The sequence below is a fragment of the Peromyscus californicus genome, unplaced genomic scaffold, assembly GCF_007827085.1.
Source record: "Peromyscus californicus insignis strain IS unplaced genomic scaffold, ASM782708v3 Scaffold_6__1_contigs__length_162567912, whole genome shotgun sequence".
NCBI classification, from domain to species: Eukaryota; Metazoa; Chordata; class Mammalia; order Rodentia; family Cricetidae; genus Peromyscus; species Peromyscus californicus.
In genome coordinates this window covers 98,142,261-98,162,739 of record NW_026294584.1, presented here as the reverse complement: position 1 = coordinate 98,162,739, position 20,479 = coordinate 98,142,261, and the positions used below count along the sequence as shown (strand labels likewise).

The 20,479-nt window shown below is 48.3% G+C and overlaps 1 protein-coding gene across 2 annotated transcripts in view; it reads right to left on the bottom strand.

Annotated features, from left to right (window-relative positions):
• Slc4a5 (solute carrier family 4 member 5) overlaps positions 1 to 20,479 on the bottom strand; it is a 79,265-nt gene that overhangs the window by 48,345 nt on the left and 10,441 nt on the right. For both annotated transcript variants that reach the window (XM_052719254.1, XM_052719253.1), the window contains exons 2-4: positions 19,537 to 19,666; positions 2,067 to 2,227; positions 915 to 1,067 (exon numbers count right to left, since the gene is read on the bottom strand). In XM_052719254.1, the coding sequence (XP_052575214.1) occupies positions 915 to 1,067; positions 2,067 to 2,227; positions 19,537 to 19,589 (367 nt within the window). In that variant the 5' untranslated portion in view covers positions 19,590 to 19,666. The remainder of the gene's footprint in view (positions 1 to 914; positions 1,068 to 2,066; positions 2,228 to 19,536; positions 19,667 to 20,479) is intronic.

Below are 20,479 nucleotides of genomic sequence, written 5' to 3'. Positions count from 1 at the left end.
AGGACCTCTGGAAGAGCAGCCAGTGCTCTTAACCTCTGAGCCATCTCTCCAGCCCCCCAAAAATAATTTTTAAAGGAACAGCGTGAATAAGATTACACAGGAACGGGGCTGGAGAGATGGCTCAGTGATTAAGAGCACTGGCTGCTCTTCCAGAGGACCCAGATAAATATGTGTACAGTTGAAAGGGAGACAGAATTCACAGTTGGTCAAATCAACACTGGCTGCAGCAGGCTACCTACCTTTAGAATCTCCGATCCTGCCACTCACTGGTTTCTATGTTTGTCTTCTGGGATTACCAGGGCTAGGGTCTTCAGACTTCTCAAATACTGAGATCCAATAGCTAGAGTGAACAGTCTTCTCTCCCCAAACGGCCCCAGGCTTTACTAGTCATAATGACACTAGAAGCCAGGTATACAAGCCCTGGCACACTTGAGGGGACCCCAATGCTCCCACCATCTTCATGTGCTCTGTTTTCTATGGAAGTTTCTGGCTTCTCATAGGGACAGGGCTTAATGAAAAACCCAGACCCTTTCCTAAGCAAGCCATCCCTACAGGCATTCCCTGGTGCTGTGTGGGTCTCCTGGGCGGTGCTAGCCTGTCTCTCTTTCCCAAGATGCACTGCAGACCAACAGAATCCAGATCTCCCAAGTGGGGTCTAGGCATTAGGACACATTTCAAAGACTCAAGTCATTGCAATGTGCAATACAGGCTGTGAGCCATCTGTTCCTAGGAACTGCTATGCTCTGGTGTCAGGGGCAACATGTAGTATGGCTGCCCACCCTAAGGACTTCCAGAGAAGGTGGCTGGAAGAACCTCAGAACGTCTTCAGGATCGTAAAGTCAGATAGTTCCAGCCACTGAGATGGGCTCCCCTGGCCACATACCCTGTGCCCACTTGTAAATAGCCCTACTCACGTGTAGTGGAGACCGACTTCCCAATGTCTGCAAGAGAGAGGTGGATGGGCTTCTTGGTTTGGTGACGATGCTTCCTCAGGAGCACGTAGCTGACCCTTTCCCGGAGCTCTGGTCGCAGAAGCCCATCCTCGATCTGCTTCTCAATGACATCATCTGGATGAGAAACAAACAGGCCAGGCCCATGCGAGACAGAAAGAGCCTAAAGCTTTGGGGGCTTGGGTCTTCTCTGCTATTACTGGGGCTGAATATGGGCAAAGGGATGAGGGACTTGAAAGTAGTTCTGCTGCTTTGCCACTCACTGTTGGGACTGCCACCCCCAATCTCTTCATATATAAAGTTGTGTATACAATCTCCAGGTGTGTGTGTATGTGGACAGAAGTCTGTGTTCTTTCTATCCCTGTTGTGAATGAAATAGGACCTTTGAAAGTGCGCCAGGATGCTGTGTTAAATGGCTTTCATCCCCCAAAATGAATTATTTTTTAGAGAAGAAATAGTTATAGCAAAACTAAGTGCACTCGTTAGAATAGAAATCACAAGATTGTTTAGGGACAAGAAGCAAGCCAGCTCCTCGTCTGGCACTCCATTAAGTGGGAGCTAGTTTGCTAAAGAAAGAAGATTGGAGCCGGGCGGTGGTGGCACACGCACGCCTTTAATCCCAGCACTCAGGAGGCAGAGGCAGGCGGATCTCTGTGAGTTTGAGGCCAGCGCGGGCTACAGAGAGTGAGTTCCAGGAAAGGTGCAAAGCTACACAGAGAAACCCTGTCTCCAAAAAACCAAACCAAACCAAAACAAACAAAAACAAAAACAGAAAAAAAAGAAAGAAAAGAAAAGAAGAATGATGGTCCATTTTCCTCTGAAAAGAAACAAGTTGCCACGACAACAGTAGCCTCTGCCCATTCAAGGAGCCCCCGCCCTGACTGCTGCCTCACTGAACCACATTCCAAGGATGCTCTTCTCCTAGCGGTTGGAGGTCTGTGTACTGTAGAAACTAGGGCATCTAGGCCACTGCCTAGACAGCTTCAGAGTCAAAATTCATCTCTGCAGAATCAGGCCAGAGTTGAATTGGCCAGTCACATGGACTTGCAGGTTGACATGAGGCTGGGGGATTTGCCCTAGTTTGTGGGGACCACAGCAGAGATGCCTTGGCCTCACCTATGATCTGAGGTAGGGAGCTGCTGTCCAGATCCAGCAGCACCGTCCCTGTCTGCAGGCAGGTGCGGAGCTCAAAGAGGCTGTGCAAGGACAGTGTGGACACATGCGGCTTGCTCCAGCGTTCTCCTCCTTCCTCTACCTTTTCTTCAAATTTTATCCACCTGGAAGAGATAGGAACAGGGCTAGAGCATGGCCAGAGTCCTCAGGAGGAGGTCTATCCCAGGTCTCCCCAATAGTGCTGTGCAAAACTTTCCTCTGAGATGGAAACATTCCATCTGCAGGAAGCTCCTTAAACAGGAAGTAAACAACTCAAAATAGCTTCAGGAAGTCCCTGAAACCGACCAGATTCCCTAGGCCCCTCCCTGCTAGAGTAAACAATAAAAGCTGAGAGTCCCTCTCAGATGAGCAAAGTTGAGCTGCAAAGAAGACTCTCGGACAAGCCAAGCTACCTGAAAGAGAAAGAAACCAGCTGAGTGCCTGGAAGAGGTTTAGACCAGTTGAGTCACTTGTGTGCACATTTGCCTGTAGGTAAGTGCACTGTGTGCATGAATTGCCTGCAAAGACCAGAGGAGGGCCTCAGATCCCCTGGAACTGGTTACAGATGATTGTAAGTCATCATGTAAGTTCTGGAAACAAAACTCAAATCCTCTGCAAGAGCAGCCCATGCTTTTAGTATTTCTCCAGTCTCTCATCTTGTGGTTTGTTTGTTTGAGATAGATATTGACCAAATTCAAAGAACAGTAATGTACCAGGAGATATATTTGTCATAGAGCACCAAAGGACTACCATTTATAACAAAACTCCCTCCATTTAATAAGAAAAACTCATGAAATGAGCCATTCCTGGGAGAAATGATGAGGAATGAAAATATGGCTGTTTACTAGTGACCTGGGCTTTTTAGCTACTACAAATTCAGTAACATCTTCATTTCTCAGACTGCCAAAACTAAAGACTGGGTTTGGAGAGATGGCTCACATGAAGGGCTCTCATTGCTCTTGCAGAGGACCTAGGCTCAGTTCCCAGCACCCATGTCATAGGAACGACTGTCTTTAACTCACTCTGGTTCCAGGGGATCTGGCGCCCTCTTCTGGCCTCCACAGGCACTGCATACACATGGTGCACATACACACATGCAGGCAAACACTCATACACATAAAATAAAATAAATAATTTTTTTTTTTTTTTTTTTGGTTTTTCGAGACAGGGTTTCTCTGCTGGGATTAAAGGCGTGCGCCACCACCGCCCGGCAAATAAATAAATCTTAAGAACAAACTATAAAACCACCACTAACAACAACAAACCTAAAAAGACTGACAATGTTCTGTGCTGGTAAACAGCACATGTCACAGTGTGTCACAGGTGTACTGTTACCACTTTCTTTCCATAGTTAGTGTATGCATCTTTTGACCCAGTGGCTGTTTCTAGGGGTATGACAGGCATGCAATCCCAGGCCTACTCCTGTAAAATTAGTACAGAGGTGCTTCCTACAGCTTTGTATGCTAGGTGAAGAATTGGTTTTCAGTTGAAGCATGATGAAGACCCACAGAGGTAAATAAAAAGTATAAGTGAAGGACTAAAGAGGTGGCTCAGTGGTTAAGAGCACTTGTAGATATTCCCAGAACCCATGTCAGACAGTTCATAACTCCCTGTATGCAGCTCCAGGGAAATCTGACTCTTCTGACCTCAGCAGGCAATGACACATATTGCCTGGCTACCCACCCCCATAAATACATAATTAAAAATGATAAAAATTTGAATTTAAAATACTCAGAATGGTCTAAGAAAGATCACCATAGACCAGCAACATTGACCTCAGAGGTACAAGATGGAGATACGTGCTGGTCAGCGCGTAAAGGCACTTGTCCTAAAAGCCCATGTAAAAGCTTGGTATAATAAGCACTGTAATCCGAGTGCTCCCAAGGGAAGATGGGGGTGACAATGGGAAGCCACGCCCTGCTCTGAGCTTAGCGGAAGATCCAGGAGGGCAGAGAGACATGTTAAACACAGCACAGGGATGAGATCCACAGCACGAGAACGTGGAAAGCCAGTCGGGACAATCAACACAGCCTCTCCAATTACAACTGCCAAGGATAAACGCGGAGGAGGAAGGTTGACTAAACATGATTTCAGATGTGTATCTTTCAACACAGAAAGTCTCTCTGTGTTGCCCTGGCTGGCCTGAACTCACTGTGTGGGCCAGACTGACTTTGAACTCACAGAGATTCACCTGCCTTTGCCTCCCAAGTGCTGGGATTAAAAGCATGTGCTGCTATACCAATCCAACCAGTTGTGTTTTTAAACAATAGGTGAGCTGATCTAAGAAATGTGGGCACTGCTGCATAATCTGATGAAATGAATGGATTCTTGTCATTTCCTTTTAGATATTGCAATGATTTCATTGTAATTACCTTTATTTTATTTTAGAGACTGGATCTTGCTCTGTATGTAGCCCAGGCTGGTCTAGAACTCAAGAACTTCCTACCTCAGCCCCCCAGTGCTGAGATTTCAGACTTTCCTTACCAGGCCAGTCAGGTGACAGTGTTATTGCAGTTATGCTAAAAAGGTGACCTCGTATGAAGAGCAGAAGAGTTGGAGACAGCCCCTGTGTTCCTGCTGTTAGGAGTCTCACAAGAGGACCAAGCTACACAACTGTAACACATGTGCAGAGAGCCTGGGTCAGTCCCATGCAGGCTCCCTGGTTGTCGGTTCACTCTCTGGGAGCCCCTGTGAGCCCAGGTTAGCTGATTCAGTGAGTTTTCTTGTGGTGTCCTTGGCTCCTCTGGCTCCTACAATCCTTCCTCCCCACACTGGGTCGCCTTACCCAGCCCTAATACATGGGGAGGTGCTTAGTCTTACTGCAACTGCATATGCCATGCTTTTTGTTTGTTTGTTTGTTTGTTTGTTTTTTAATTGTTGTTGTTGTTTTGATGCTCACAGGAGACCTGCCCTTTCCTAAACAGAAACAGAGGAGGAGTGGATTGGGGGGTGGGACAGAGGGGGCTGGGGGAGGGGAGGGAGGGGAAACTGCTGCTGGGATGTAAGTAAGTAAATAAACACATTAATTTATTTTAAAAAAAGAAGAAGAAGGTGCCCTCAGGCTGGAGAGATGGCTCAAAAGCTAAGAGCATCTGTTGCTCTTGCACAGGACCTGGGTTTGATTCCCAGCAACCACATGATGGCTCACAAACTGTCCATAACTCCAGTTCCAGGCGATCTGACGCCCTCAACTCAACAGGCATCAAGTATACATGTGGCATACAATACACACACACAATAATAACATAAATAAATCCAAAAAATTTTTAAAGAAGGTGACTTCATTTTTTAGAGACAAAAACTCAAGCATTTGCAGGTGGAATGATATGGTAGTTGGGACTTAGGTTAATATGACCGAGTATATGTCTGGAGCAGGGTGTGGGGGACCTTGAGATTGGCCACACGTTAACTGGTAACAGTTGAAAAGTGGGTGATGGGTACATGGAGGTGCATTCTAATACACACTACTTTCGTGTAAATTTGAGCTTTCTATAACCCAAATACTTAAATATTTTCTAAATTGAATAAAGGCACAGGCTGTTTCTAAAGTCTCTGGTCAAAGCCAGGCTTACAAGCTTGTGGGTACCTGATGGAACGGTTCATATAATCCCAAACAATTCACTGCAAAGCAACCTTTATACCACAGTTGGCTTCAAAAAGCACAAATTAGATTTGGAGAAGCAGGTCAAGTGGAAAGAAAATCTCTGAGTTGGAAAAAAGACTTTTAGGTATTTCATCCAGCCCCGGTCAGTACCCTGGTCTCTACTTCCGTGCATGCCAGAGGCAGGAGCCAGGTGCCCCCTTCTCTGAACAGAACCTTGAAGAGTCACATGTTCCAGAAAGCAGCTCTCTGTCACAAAGAGGGAGGTCCAGACCTGAGGCCTTTTCTGCAACTGGTTAACTGGACAGGTTGCTGCTGATCCAGACATAACAAGTGCATGAGAGAGAAAGTGTCCAGGGGCAAGGCACCAGGTACCATCCAGGCTTCCAACACAAACCCCAGGCCTGGGAAGGAGCTAGCCCTCCAGGAAGGTCTAGAAATGGCTGAAAGCCAAGACAGAGCTGGGGCTGTAGCTCAGTGAGTAGAGTGCCTGCCCACAATGCAGGAAGCCTGTTTGATCCCCATGCACCACTTGAAAAAACAACCTGGCATGGCCAGGTGCAGTGGTGCACACCTTTAATCCCAGCACTCAGGAGGCAGAGGCAGAGGTAGGTGAATCTCTGTGAGTTGGAGGCCAGCCTGGTCTGCATAGTGAGATCCAGGCCAGCCAGGGCTACATAGGGAGACCCTGTCTCAAACAAAAACAAAACAATGATCAAACAGCAAAACCCAATGTAGGAGCCGGGAAGTAGGAGCAGGAAGATCAGAAATTCAAGGTTGGCTGACCCGATGGCTCAGTGGGTAGGGTGCTTGCCGGGAGTCTAGTGATCCAGTTCATGATGCCAGGAAACTCACATAAAGGTGGAATGAGAAAACCAACTCTGAAAAGTCACCTCTGCCCCACATCATACAACTGTGCAGGCACATGCATGCATAATAAATTTTAGATAATTTTTTTTTTTTTTTTTTTTGTTTGTTTGTTTTTTTGGTTTTTCGAGACAGGGTTTCTCTGTGTAGCTTTGCGCCTTTCCTGGAACTCACTTGGTAGTCCAGGCTGGCCTCGAACTCACAGAGATCCACCTGGCTCTGCCTCCCGAGTGCTGGGATTAAAGGCGTGCGCCACCACTGCCCGGCTAAATTTTAGATAATTTAAACAAAGAAGTTCAAAATCATTCCCAGCTACATGGCTGAGTGCTCTGGACTTGGCCTCAAACTCAGCCATGTAGCTGGGAATGATTTTGAACTTCTTTGTTTAAATTTTAGAAGTGCGCCACCACTGCCCGGCTAAATTTTAGATAATTTAAACAAAGAAGTTCAAAATCATTCCCAGCTACATGGCTGAGTTTGAGGCCAAGTCCAGAGCACTGGGAATCAGATGTCAGTGTTATTTAAAGAAGACATGGAAGGGCTGCTGAGACAGCTAGGCTGTTAAGAGCACTGGCTGCTCTTGCAGAAGACTAGGGTTCGATTCCCAGCAGCCACATGGTGGCTCACACCCATCTGTTAACTCCAGCTCCATGGGATCTGGTTTGTTTGGGCTTCGTGCACACTAGGCAAGCACTCTAACCAGCTGAGATACTCAGTGGAATTTGTTTTTGTTTGTCTGTTTTTGTTTTGTTTCTAATGTAAGGTCTCTATGCTGGCTAGTTTTATATTAACTTGACACAAGTTATAGTCATCAGAGAGGAGGGAATCTTAATTGAGAAAATGCCTCTATAAGATCTGGCTGTGAGCAAGCCTGTAGGATATTTTCTTAATTGGTAATTGATGGGGGAGGGCCTAGCCCATTGTGGGTGATGCCGCCTCTGGGCTGCTGGTCCTGGATTCTATAAGAAAAAGGTTGAGCAAGCCATGAGGAGCAAGCCAGTAAGCAGCATCCCTCCATGACCTCTGCATCTGCTCCTGTCTCCATGTTCATAGCCTGTTTGAGTTCCTGTCCTGACTTCCTTCAATGATAAACAGTGATGTGGATTGTAAGCCAAATAAACCCTTTCCTCCTCAAGTTGTTTGGTCATGGTGTTCCATCACAGCAATAGTAACCCTAACTGCAACAGTCCCCTATGTAGCCCAAGCTTGTCTTGAACTTGAACTGTAGCCCAGGTTGGTCTTGAACTTGTGACCCTCCTGCTTCAGCTTTGTAAGGGCTTGCCACATAGGACCATTTTAAATAATTTTTAAGTGCAATACAATCTCCTGAGAAATGCAACTTTTGATGATAAGGCTATGTTGATTCTAAACATTTATTACTTTAAGAAACATATCAGTGGGGCTGGAGCCACAATTCTGCAGTTAAGAGCACCTACTGCTCTTCCAAAGGACCCAGGTTCTGGTCCCAGCACCCACTGAGCAGCTCAAAACTGTAACTCCAGTTCCAGGGGATTCAGTGGCCCGTTCTGGCCTCTGAGGATACTGCATGCACATGGTGCACATACCTACGTTCAGGCAAAACATTCACATACATGAAATAAATCAATAAAACAAAATAAAAATAAAAATAAATCTTAAAAAAAAACAAAGAATTCTGTTTGGGGCTGGAGAGACGGCTCATCGGTTAAGAGCATGTACTGCCCTTGTGGAGGCTCCAAGCTCAATTCCCAACACCTGTGTCAGGCAGGTCACAATCCACCGATAAATCAAGCTCTGGAGGATTCCATACTCTCTTCTGTCTCCTCCGGCACCTGCACACATGTGCATGAATCCACTCTCCCACATATATACACATAAATAAAGGATTAAAAAACTTTTAAAAAGAAAAATATATACTTTTTTTTCCCTTGTTTCTTTTTTGATTTTTATTTTGCAGCCCACTGGCCTTGAACTTGCTACGTAGCTGAGGATGTTCCTGAACTCCTGAACTGTCAGTGCTGGGTTGGTAGGTTTGTGTCACCACACCTGGCTGCTATCGTACATGAACTTAAGTTTACTCACCGAGGATACATGAAGTCCACACCCCTGCTGTGGTCACTCTGGGCCACCCCTGACTTTATGCTGTGATTTTCTCACCCCTTCACCCATCACCCCAAAGTTTAACTTCTCTAGGTCATTTCAACAGCACCTGTCTAAGGCCTGTTTGTAATCCACTAAAACATTTTTATTGCATTTCTTGCTTGGGACGTTCATGTGTGTGTAATTTTGTGGCCATGCACATGCCACAGTGTCCTTGTGGAGGTCAGAGGGCAATTTTCAGGAGTTGGCTCTCTCCTTCTACCACACAGGCCCCAGGGAACGAAAGGTACTCAGATTTGGCGGCAGGCAGTTTTATCCACTGGGTCATCTCAATAGCCCTGTAATTCATTTTTATAAGTGTAACAGGTTCATTTCTTTTTTCCAAAAATTATTATTTATTTCTTTTTATGTGTTTGAGTGTTTTGCCTGCATGTATGAAATAATGCAGCACACGTATGCACTGCTTGCAGAGGCCAGAAGAGGGTGTCAGATGTCCTAGGACTGGAGTTAGAGACAGTTGTGAGCATCCACTGTGGGTACTGGGAACTGACTCCAGTCTTCTGGAAGAGCTGTAAATGCTCTTAACTGCTGAGCCCACGGATTCATTTCTTAAAAGCAGTATGAATGTGAGCTGGTCCCCAGCATCTGGCAAAGCTACTTAACTTCCCCGATGAGTCATGTCAGGACCCTGCGTGTCCCAGCATAGACTGAAAGGGAGTGTTAATTCAGTTATGAGCCAATTGTCATTTTCCCAGAGATGTCCGAGGACTCAGCAAGTCCTGTCTGGATGGTGTACGGAAATGGAATGAAAGTTCCTTAAGAATGGAACAGCTAGGATGGGAGTGATGGCTCAGTAGTTAAGAGCACTGGCTGCTCTTCCGGAGGACCCAGGTTCGATTCCCAGCACCGACATGACAGCTCATAAATGTCTATAACTCCAGTTCCAGGGAACCTGACACCCTCACACAGATGCATGCAGGCAAAACACCAATGAACACAAAATAAAAATAAATTACATAAAAAAATATAAAACCACACAGGGTTGATGGAAGGCTCAGCAGATAAAGGCACTTGCTGCCAGCCTTGAGCGCTTGAGTTCAGTCCTGAGAACCCCACGTGACGGAACGAGAGGGAGAGAGAGAACCGACTCCTTTGATCTCCATATACATTCTGTGACACACATGCATGTGCACACACACACACACACACACACACACACACACAAGTCAATAAAATGTAACTTTTAAAGCACTTTTAAAGCATGAAGGTAGGTATTTGAAATAGAGCACGTGGTTTCTACAACCAATCTAAACACAAACCCATGGTTCATCAAGCTTGGCAGTGAATTTAAAGGACTAGAGCATATGAAAGCATGGCTGAAATGTTGACACATGCCGAGTTTAGAAGGCAGCGGAGGGGCTGGCAAGCACCAGAAGCATAAGTTTGTCCTTTCGGCCCTAGAGCTGATCAGATAGATGCTAATAATGACCAGCTTCAATAGAGTGTATGTATAAACCTAATGGACAACTTGCTATTTTACAGTAGGATTTGTAACCGTTGAGAGGGCTGGTCTCTCTCCCCTTCCAGCCCTTGTGTTCTCTCCTTGGTAGACATATGGGAAAAGTCAAATTATCATCAAGATGTTTCTGAGTATAGCATCAAAATGAGACACATTGGCTAAGTGATTACATTGTTTAATAGACTCAGGATAAGGAGCCAGAAGCCTCCATCTCAGAAGATGAGACGTGCCTGAGACCAGACCAGACAGATGGGGCCCTCTTTCTTAGACTCTTCAGGAATGAACCCACTTTCTTCCTGCCATGGTTACCTGGCTCTCTGTAATTCAGTCTTCCTTTATGCTGGCCTAAGAACTGGTAAGTTTTTTTGCACCCCGATAAGTCTCTCCACCAATGCAGCAATCCAAATCAGACCAAATTAGAAAAGCCCCAGTTTAATGGGTAAAGCCTTCCTGGGTGATTCTCCAGTCCTCCAGAGAGGAGATGGGGAAGAAAGACCAGAAGAACCACGTCTGCTTTCAGGGATGCCACTTATGTACCCTGTGGGCGTGGTCTCGAGCCTCTCTGGGGGAGGAGCTGTGTTTGGTGGGCTTTGAAGGGGCGGGCTTAGGGAAAAAGATAGGGGAGGGGAGTTGAGGTGGATCTTCCACCAGACTCCTTCCAAACATTCCAGACTCTTTGGGTATAGGGATGCCAGGGTGCCAGGGGTTGAGGTGGAGCTCCCACCCAAACAAGAACCTCGGCAAGGCTTTGGTGATGTCTGGCACTTGGGAATTATTGGCGACATGTAATACACGTGACATGTATGACTTACTCCATTGTCCTCCACAGATGAGGAGACTGAGGCCCTTAGAGGACAGCTACCCTCCCCCAGGTCATGCAGCTTGCCAGAGACAGGGTCTGAGGACAAGTCCTTTGACAGCAGAGCCTGTGTTCTCAAACCCTGCGCACGCTATCCTGGGTCTCAGTTACCCTGTATTTGAGCACACGCCTGCAAAAAGTCAGAAAACAAGGCTCCTGGAGCTAGGAGGGACTGCAGCCTTTTTGTATGGTCAGCTCAGATGGAATAGTTTCTCAGGGCTGGAGAGATGGGGCAGTGGTTAAGAGCACTGGCTGCTTGCCTAGAGGACCTGAGTTCAATTCCCAGCAACCACATGACTGCTCACAACCTTCTGTAATTCTAGTTCCACGGGTTCTGATGCCCTCTTCTGGCCTCTGTAAGCACCAGGCGTACACATGGCATACAGACATACATGTCCCCCCCCACAAAAAAAATAATAACTTTTAAGAGGAATGTTTATCCACACACGAGTACACGTACACATGCAATGGCACACGTGCAGAGGTCAGAGACCAACTTGCAGGGGTTGGCTCTCGCCTTCCACCTTGTCGGGACAGGGGCTGGCTTGTTCCTGCGGCTGCACTGCCTACTCCGGGCCAGTCGCCCCAAGAGCTTCTGGCTCTCTGATGCCCCCTCTCCCATCCCATAGGGGTGCTGGGGTTACACACACACCCCACCACATCCAGCTTTGTATGTGGGTTCCTCAGGTCACCTGGCCAGCACTGAGCTGAGCCATCACAGGCTCAGCTTTTGTTACATATTTAAGGCGTTGTTAAGGAGGAGGAGGAATAGGAGGAGGAGGGAGAGTAGGAGGGGGGGAGAAGGAGGAGGAGGAGGGGGGAGGAAGAAGAGGAGGCAGAGGAGAAAGAAGAGGAGGTAGAAGAGGAGGAAGAGAAGGGGGAGGAGGGAGAGAAGGAGGAGGGAGAGGAGGAGGAGGGAGAGGAGGAGGAAGAGAAGGGAGAAGAGGAGGAGGGAAGGAGGAGGAGGGAGAGGAGGGGAGAGGAGGAGGAGGGAGAGGAGGGGAGAGAAGGAGGAGGAGGGAGAGAAGGAGGAGGCAGGAGAAGATACTATTCATGAGCCCAAAGCCCAAGATGTTCTCATCCCATCCTTCAACAGAAAAAGTTCCCCAGCGTCTACCTGTGCTAGAACACAGAGGACAAGTTCAGCCTTGCTTGTCTTCATTCTCCAGAGGGACCTAACACAGCTGTTGTTTGTTTGTTTTGTCTTGTTTTAGAATGAAAGAAGGGGGTAACTAAGATAACTTGAGGCATCCTGGGAGCCCTGATTGATGTGAGATTGCAACCCCGTAGTGGAGACAGAGATGAGCAGATGTCTGGGGATTGCTGGCTAGCCTGTCTAGCTACATTAGCAGGCTTCAGGCCAACAAGATAGCCTATCTCAAAAAATAAGAAGGAACCAGGCAAGACGGCTTTGGTGGGTGAAGGTGCTTGCCACCAGGAAGTCATCAGACATCCGCATGTGTGCATGACACACGTGTACTCTTCCCCCACACATTTGCACATACAAACAGATAATTGTGAAAGGAAAAGAGCCCAAACATAGAAAGTAGATAGCAACTGAGTAACAATACCAGAAGTAGTTGATCCTCTCTCTGTCTCTGTCTCTCTGTCTCTGTCTCTCTCTCTCTCTTGAACGCACATACACATTCCTGAATGTACACACTCACTCCTGTTTTCCTGCATGCTTACCATAAACTTCAGGGGTGTGTGTGTGTGTGTGTGTGTGTGTGTGTGTGTGTGTGTGTGTTTGGTAGTGAAGGAAGAGGAGAGAAAGTAGGTTAGACACCAGATGGACAAAAAGCTTGGTGACAGCAATCTCCATCGTTCAGACCAGTGGGTCAGCAGAAGGTGACAGCTCTGGAGACCTTCACCGGACCTCAAATCTCCACACCCGACTCCACTGTCCAGAAACACAACAGCCATAGACCTGGACCCCCTTTCCTGGATACCAGCAACCCGCAGTTCCTCCCTGCTACTCTTCCCCCTCCCTCGCTCCCTCTTCAAAGCTGTGGGGAGCCCCACCTGCACCGAGGGCCTGGCTCTATTCAGCAAGCCCCTCTCAGCTCCCTGTCCCCTCAAGTCATTCTTTCTTCTGCCCCATTTCTATTATCACCCAATAGGTTCACATCTCTCATCTTCAGAGACCAAAGCAGAGGCCACAGCTCAGCAGTGGCCTAACATACACAAGGTCCTGGGTTCCACACTCAATAGTGAATGAACAGGAGTGGTATTGGGGTTGGAGATGTGGCTCAGTTGGCTGTGAGTTTGCTTAGCATGTCAGGGAGGTGGCATTTGGTCTTTGGGACTGCATAAAAACCTGGGTGTGGGGGGCTGGAGAGATGCTGCACAAGTTGAAATCCCACAGAAAAGGCCTGGTAGTGGTGTGCTCCTGTAACCCCGGTCCTGGGGGAAAGGGTAGCAGGGCAAAGATAGGCAGGTCTCTGGAGCTTGGTGCTAGCCAGCTTGGCCAATTGGTGAACCCCAGGCTCACTGAGAGAGCCCTCAAAAATAAGGTGGAGAGCAATGGAGGAAGACACTCAACACTGACCTCTGGCCTCTATACACATGTGAACACGTGTACATGTTCATGTACACACATATTAACTTGTATAATCACACAAACACTGTCTGCAAGTGTTCTGGTGGCCCACACCTTAATCTCAGCTCAGGTGGTGGAGGTAGAAGGATTACAAGTTCAAAGTCATCCTCTGCCACATAGTAAGTTCGAGGTCAGCCTGGGCTTTGTCTCTATCTATCTATCTATCTATCTATCTATCTATCTATCTATCTTCTATCTATCTATCATCTATCAATCATCTATCTATCTATCCATCTATCAATCATCTATCTATCCATCTATCAATCATCTATCTATCTATCTATCAAGCTGGAGACTTCCCTTGAGCCCACACTCTGCTTCAGAGACTTCTGCTCTTAGACAAGCCCCTCAGCAGAGCTGTCCAAATAACCAACTGACTTCCAAACATGGTCCCTCACCTTGTGCAGCCCAGGCTTCATCTGTGAACCATTTCCCCAGCCCATGCCTTTTCCTTTTATCTCTTCTCAGCACTAAAACCAAAGGTCTGTCTCACATCCAGAACTCTGTCTTTTCACAAAAAGTCTTCAGGTTCCCCAAATTCTCAGCATCAACCTCAGTCTCCATAGCTCGGCCAGCATGAGACCTGCTGACAGCCTTGCCCATGGGCCATGGCAGGTGCTGACAGTCTTGCTCATGGACCATAGTAGATGCTGATAGCCTTGCCATATTCTCCATCCATAAGGAACATATATATGCCCAGCCTCTACTGTCCATCTTGGTCTTCAGCCGTACCACCCTGAACACACTCCATCTCATGTGTTGGGTACATGCTAAGCAAGTGCTCCACATCAGGCTATCTCCCCAGCCCCTTGCTTCAGGGGCCTCTTCCGCATTGCATATCCTGGCTATGCTAACATGATCCACCCTCCCATCTTGGTGTGAACAATCTTTCTCCGGGTAGCCTTTCTTGACCTGTCATGCCTCTGTGTTGTACACTCACTTCATCCTCATTACCAAATACCCTTTTATTTGGCTCTGTGCATCATTACAGAGAAACCAGCTGAGCAATGAGAGCATCTGCCACAGTCCAGTTTTAAATGTCTAGCACTTGGCTCAAGGCTTGCAGTCAGTAAGACCTTAGTAAATATTTGAATGAATGAATGAAGTTTGCTGACTTCCACACTGAGAGGAATTTTTAAATCGTACTCAGATTTATAAAGAGGGGGTAGTTCTGGTCCAACAAGGCTGCCCAGAGGGCTGGAGGAGCTTTGTGCCCCACACTGAGAAGGGAGATCATTCTAAGGGAACATTATGCAAGATCATAAATGAAAGCAAGTTCAAGGCTGAAGTGGGAAGTTCAAGCTTCCTCCATCCTGTTGACATATCAGAACCATTCAGGACTCTGGAAAGTGTCCTCCTGCGGGACCAGAGCTGTAGATCACTTGACAGAGTGCTTGCCTAGCATGCATGAAGCCCTGGGTTCCATTCCCAGCACCACATAAACCAGGCAGCAGGAGGAGCAAGAATTCGAAACCATCCTTAACTACGTAGCAAGTCTGAGGCCAGCCTGGGCTACGTGAGAACCAAAAAGGGAAAAAAGAATGCACCAACTCAGCTAAGCTGACCCATTTCTCATGCACCCTTTGGCCCTTTTCTAGTCATGACAGGAATGTTCTCAGAGAGTATGTATCTCATAAGAACCTTCTGGCAAGTTCTTGCTCTCGGGCTGCTGAGTGGAAGCCAGAGCAGCTTGGATTTGGAGCTCGCCCTCAAGTCTCTTGAGCGTTAAGCTCTAGTTATTTCTGAGTAACCCTGAAGGGCCCTCACACTCTTGGGTCGGTTCCAACCTGGACAATTCTCCTGCCAGCCCCTTCCTTGCAGTCAGGCAAGTGTGGGTTTGAGAAAGGGATTCTGCTCATAATATGGGGCGGCTGGGTCACCCCTACCTCACCTGATTCAGCCCTCCCTCCGGCAAGGTCATTATCAGTGAACAGCCAGCCAGGCTTCTCATGTGGGAATGCCAGAGAGACGGAGCTAATAACAGTCTCTCTTATTAGCAGCCTGGCCTTCCACCATTGATCACATCAGAAGCGCCGCCACCGCCGCACATACAGTCCCGATTATGTGCACGGGGCAAGGCTCAGCAGAGCTCCAAAAGCCACTTAAATCTATCCAGCAGTGACTCCTTCAAGAGTCCGAAATGTCCCCCAAACTAATAAACACGACAAAGCACCACCAGGGAAAATTCCTTGCGGATTTGAGATTTTTGCTCTCTTAATCTCCTAACTCAATAAAGCAAGCGCTCCCTGCAACAAATTAAATACTTTTCTGAAAGGGACCCCTCCCCCACTTTCTTTGATGTTGGGTGTGATTAGACCCCTAATGCGGGGCCTGGGGATCTGTAATGACATGCCATTCTTCACTCCCTTCAGCTGTCTTCTGTTATTCTACAGAGGCCCAGAATCCACGGGGATTTGCTGGCTCTTTGATTCTGGAAATTTCTGAGACTTCTGGCTTTCCTGAGGTGGGTCCCACCATCTCTTAGCTGAGAGAAATGCTTGCCATTCTTGCGATTGGGTGACAAATTCCAAGCAGGACTGACTAAGCACCTCTACTTTTGGGTTTTGTTGTTATTTTGGGTTTTGTTTGTTTGTTTTGGATGGTTGTTAGCTGTTCTTTGTTTTGTTGTTTTTTAATTGTTTTTTTTTTTTTTAAACAACATACCACTGTATAGCCCTAGCCGGCCTGGAGCTCACTATGGTGTTGACCAGGCTGGCCTTGAACTCACAAGAGATCCTCCTAGTTTGCCTCTGGAGTGGTGGAATTGAAGGCATGGACTACCCCTAGGGGCAGAGGTTTTGAGTGCTCACACTGTGCAAAGAGAGGAGAAGGCCGTCCCTCTTTCCTGGGTCTTTTTAAGCCTTTTTCTGCTCTATTCACTTGACTAGAAGGCAGGCTGGCTCCAGACACCTACCCCTCAGAGGTGTTAACCGGCAGTACTCTAGGCAGGCTCTGGCCATTTGAACTGTCCTTCCCATCTTGTGAGCCCTGGAGAGAGGTACAGAGGTCCCAGGCTCCGCAGCTGTCTGCATTTAGCTCCAACTCCACAAGAGTTGCCTTCAGTCCTGTCTTTCCCTGGTAGTCAAAACAAGTCCCTAGAAGTTGGGGGTGCCGGGGACAGGGAAATAAATGGAGGCTAAGATCCTTGAGAGCACATAGCAAAACACAAGAGACCTCAAGCTGGAGGTCAGACAGGCCTGGGGTGGGGGGCAGTGCAGACTTGACTGCCTGTATCTCTGACTCTTGGTGGGTTACCAGTCCTTCCACACTTCAGAAGCCAGATTCCAGCTCTGCCCTCCTCAGGGTCACTGCGGGGCTTGAACAGGGTGAGCCCGCAGTCTCTTAGCGCACTGGGGTTCAGTGAACCACGAATGAGAAAAGGCTCCTGGGTTTGCACAGGGTACTGCCACAGCTGTGGGGATGCAGACTGGTTCCTCCCTGAGCCCAGCAGCACCTTCTTCCTCTCAGTGGTCCTTCTTCCAGGCGCCCTTGCAGCAGAGAGACCCGAGGATGTGGGAATAAGCGCTTCCCTCTGCCCAGCAACTGCCCAGGCCACAGAGGGAAATTTCGGGCTCTGGGTGTCACAGTGGTCTCATGCAGACCTTGTCCTGGGCACAGCTGGGAGTTGGTTTATGTATTTCCAACTATTCAGGCTTTGCTATAGTCCAAAGTACAGCTCCACCTGATAAATCTTATTCCTTAGCTTCTGGTTTCTTTTGATGGAAATGAGTTGATTTAATCTTAATTTAATCATGCTTCATTTTGTTTTTGAGACAAAGCCTCAGGTATTCCAGGCTGGCCTTAAACAGGCTATGTAGCTGAGGATGACCTTGAGCTTCTGATCCTCCTGCCTCCGCATCTCTTCAGCACTAGGGTTACGGCTGTGGGCTTCCACCACTGGCTTGGGTGGTGCTGGGAATCAAACCCAGGACCTTGTGTACGCTAGGCACATACTTTACCAACCAAGCCACAGCCACTGCTTGGATTTTAACTTAATAATATCAAAATGGTTTTTCCTCCATGGAAAAATGGCTCAGCAGGAAACGTGTCTGCCATTCCAGTGTGAGGGCCAGATTTGGCTCTCCATGTAAAAGCCGAATGAGTGTGACCTCTCGATTGTCATCTCAGGACAGAGGAAGTAGAGGAAGCCAGCTAACCAGCCCAGCGAGACTAGTTGAATGGGTAAGCTCTGGACACAAGGGAGACCTTGTCTTAGACTATAAAGTGAAGATCAACTGAGAAAAGATACCAGATTATCAACCTTGATACTCCACATAGGCACACGGCTCTGTGTGCCCCAAGACAGGAAAAGACACCCACGTGCACACACCCTACCCAGCAGAGGTTAAAAAAATTATTACTCGATGGGTGGTGGCACACGCCTTTAATCCCAGCACCTGGGAGGCAGAGGCAAGCAGAGTTCGAGGCCAGCCTGGTCCACAGAGCAAGTTCCAGGACAGCCAGGGCTACACAGAGAAACAAAACAAAAATATTACTTTTCTAGGAAAGAGGGGCGTAATTGAAGCCACAGAAAGGCTGAGGAACAGCACGGATTCTGTCTTCCAGCTCTCAGGATCCCTCCCAGTTCCTCCTGTTCCTGCCTTTCCCTCCCTTCTTCTTGAGTTTTGGGAGCACAGGGGACTATTAACCTGTTCTGTTTGGTTCAGAGGTCCCTCTGTCACTGGGGATATGACAGTACCAATGTTAACTTCAGCTCCTGACTTACCACTAGGCACCCCACTAATCTAGATAGATTTCCTCCTCTCTTCCTGCGCATGGAGCTCTCTCTCCATGCTCCTTTTTTTTTTTTTTTTTTTTTTTTTTTTTGCATGTACATGCCTGGGTGGTGTGCATGCACGTGTGTGTGTTCATGTGGGTATGTGTCCCGGTGTATATACATGTGGGGTGGGCAGGGCTGAAGTTGCCGTCTGAAGTCTTCCTCAACCGCTCTCCATTCTGGTTATTGATGTAAGTGCTTTCCCCTAACCCAGAGCTCAGCTCACAGCTTCTGACTAGTTCAGGTAGTCACTGTCCTGGGGAATCGCCCGTCTCTGCCTCCTGAGTGCTGGGATTACAGGTGACCACCACTCCAGCCCAGCTTTTCCATGGCTTCTAGGAGTCCCAGCTCTGGTTCTCACACTTGCCTGACTAGCACTGTATCCACTAGCTGGGCCCCGACTCCCTCGTGCTTCCTTCCACGGCTCTACCTCTGCTTCTCCGAACTGCTGAGAACGACAATCCTAGACCCTTCCCCGCCGTTCGGACCTAGGCCCTTCTTCCTGTGGAACGCCCCGCTGTGCACTCCAGCCTGACGGGTACTTTCCCTTCTGTGGCGTTTAGTATGAACCATTGGACATGAAAGGATACATGGCCATCTTGTCCTCGTTCAGGGTCTCATGAGTCACTGTTTCATCTTTCTGTGTGTGTGTTTGTAAATGTGTGTGGGCCTATTCGTGTGTGTGAGCGTGCACATGTGTGTGCAGGCGCGTGTCTCAATGAGAGGACGAGCTTGTTCCTCCGTTTCTACCCACCCTTCTTTAGAGACTCTCCCATGCTCTGGAACTTCGGCTGGTCGTGTGCCCCCGGGACCTGCCTATCTCCAGCTCCTGGTTGGCACTCGGGTTACACGCGCACAGCACCACCACTGGCCTATTCTGGGGACAGAACTCCGGTTCCTCCAGTCAAGCACTTTGCCAGCTGAGCTGGCTCCTCAGTTCTTGCATTTTCATTTCCTTGACAGTCACAACCATTTACGTTTGCTCCTTAGTGTTTACAGTTCTAGACACCAAAAAGGGCAGATAGGAAGGTGCTCATAAGTTGGGGGAGCCCCCTGACAGAATTCAAGCTGTGAGGTGCCATCTCCCACCAGCCTATGCCCCAGACACACCCTCCATCCCGGCCCCCTCTCACCTGGCTGACTCCTTCCACTCCATCTGGTCCCCATCATGCTGCAGAGTGTCCATCTCTGTGAAGAGGGTGGGGTTGGGAGCCTCATCTTCCTCCCCCAGGATGTCCTGCAGCTGCTCAGCAGCCGGAGACCCTGAAAAATGAAGGAGCTGGGTCTGCCGAGTGCCCTGCAGAGGTCAGGAGGCCGCAAGGCCAACAGGAATGGAGCAGGCAGGGGGTGGGGTGGGGGAGAGGCAGGGGAGGAGTGTTTCTTGACTCACTAAGACTCAGTCCACGTTCTGGGTTGGGCTGAACTCTGGTCCCTTTGCACTGGATGCAGGTGTGAGTCTCTGAGGTAAGAAAGGATTTGGTCTGGGCTTCGATTCAGGGTCTTATAAGTGGCCGTGAAGGCTGGGAAATGGTGGAAGCCACAGCAGCAGCAGGCCAGGAACGGAAAGGTGAAATGAAGAACAGGCCGATCCAACTTCATTTGGCACAAAAGTTAGACCGCTCTCTTGCTCCACTGGGTCCCAAGCCAGTCAGTGATGGGAAGAGGCAGTCAGTCACGGGAAGGATGGGCTAGTGTCCTTTGGGCTCTTTCCTCACTGGCAAGGTGGGCCTGATTCCTGGGTGTTCTGCCTCCTCACCAGTGGCCCCCTAGAAGTCGCCTCCTGAAGTTCTCAGGCACCTTCTTTTCTCCTCCCCTCACTCCCTCTTCCCATCGTCTAGCAACCCCCTACTCTGTGCCAGGCATCATCCTTGGTACTGGAAAGTAAAGCCGTGAAGAAGACCCGTGTGCTTGCTAAGGTTGTTCTATGGCAGAGACAGGTACTAAGCAAGTAAACAGACCCATCTATGACCATTTGGGATAGTGCTGAGTGCTCAGAAAAAAGTGAAGCTACCCAAGGGAGGCTGTAGAGCACACACTGGTCCCAAAAGGCCCCTCTGAGAAAGGCGTTTGAATCGT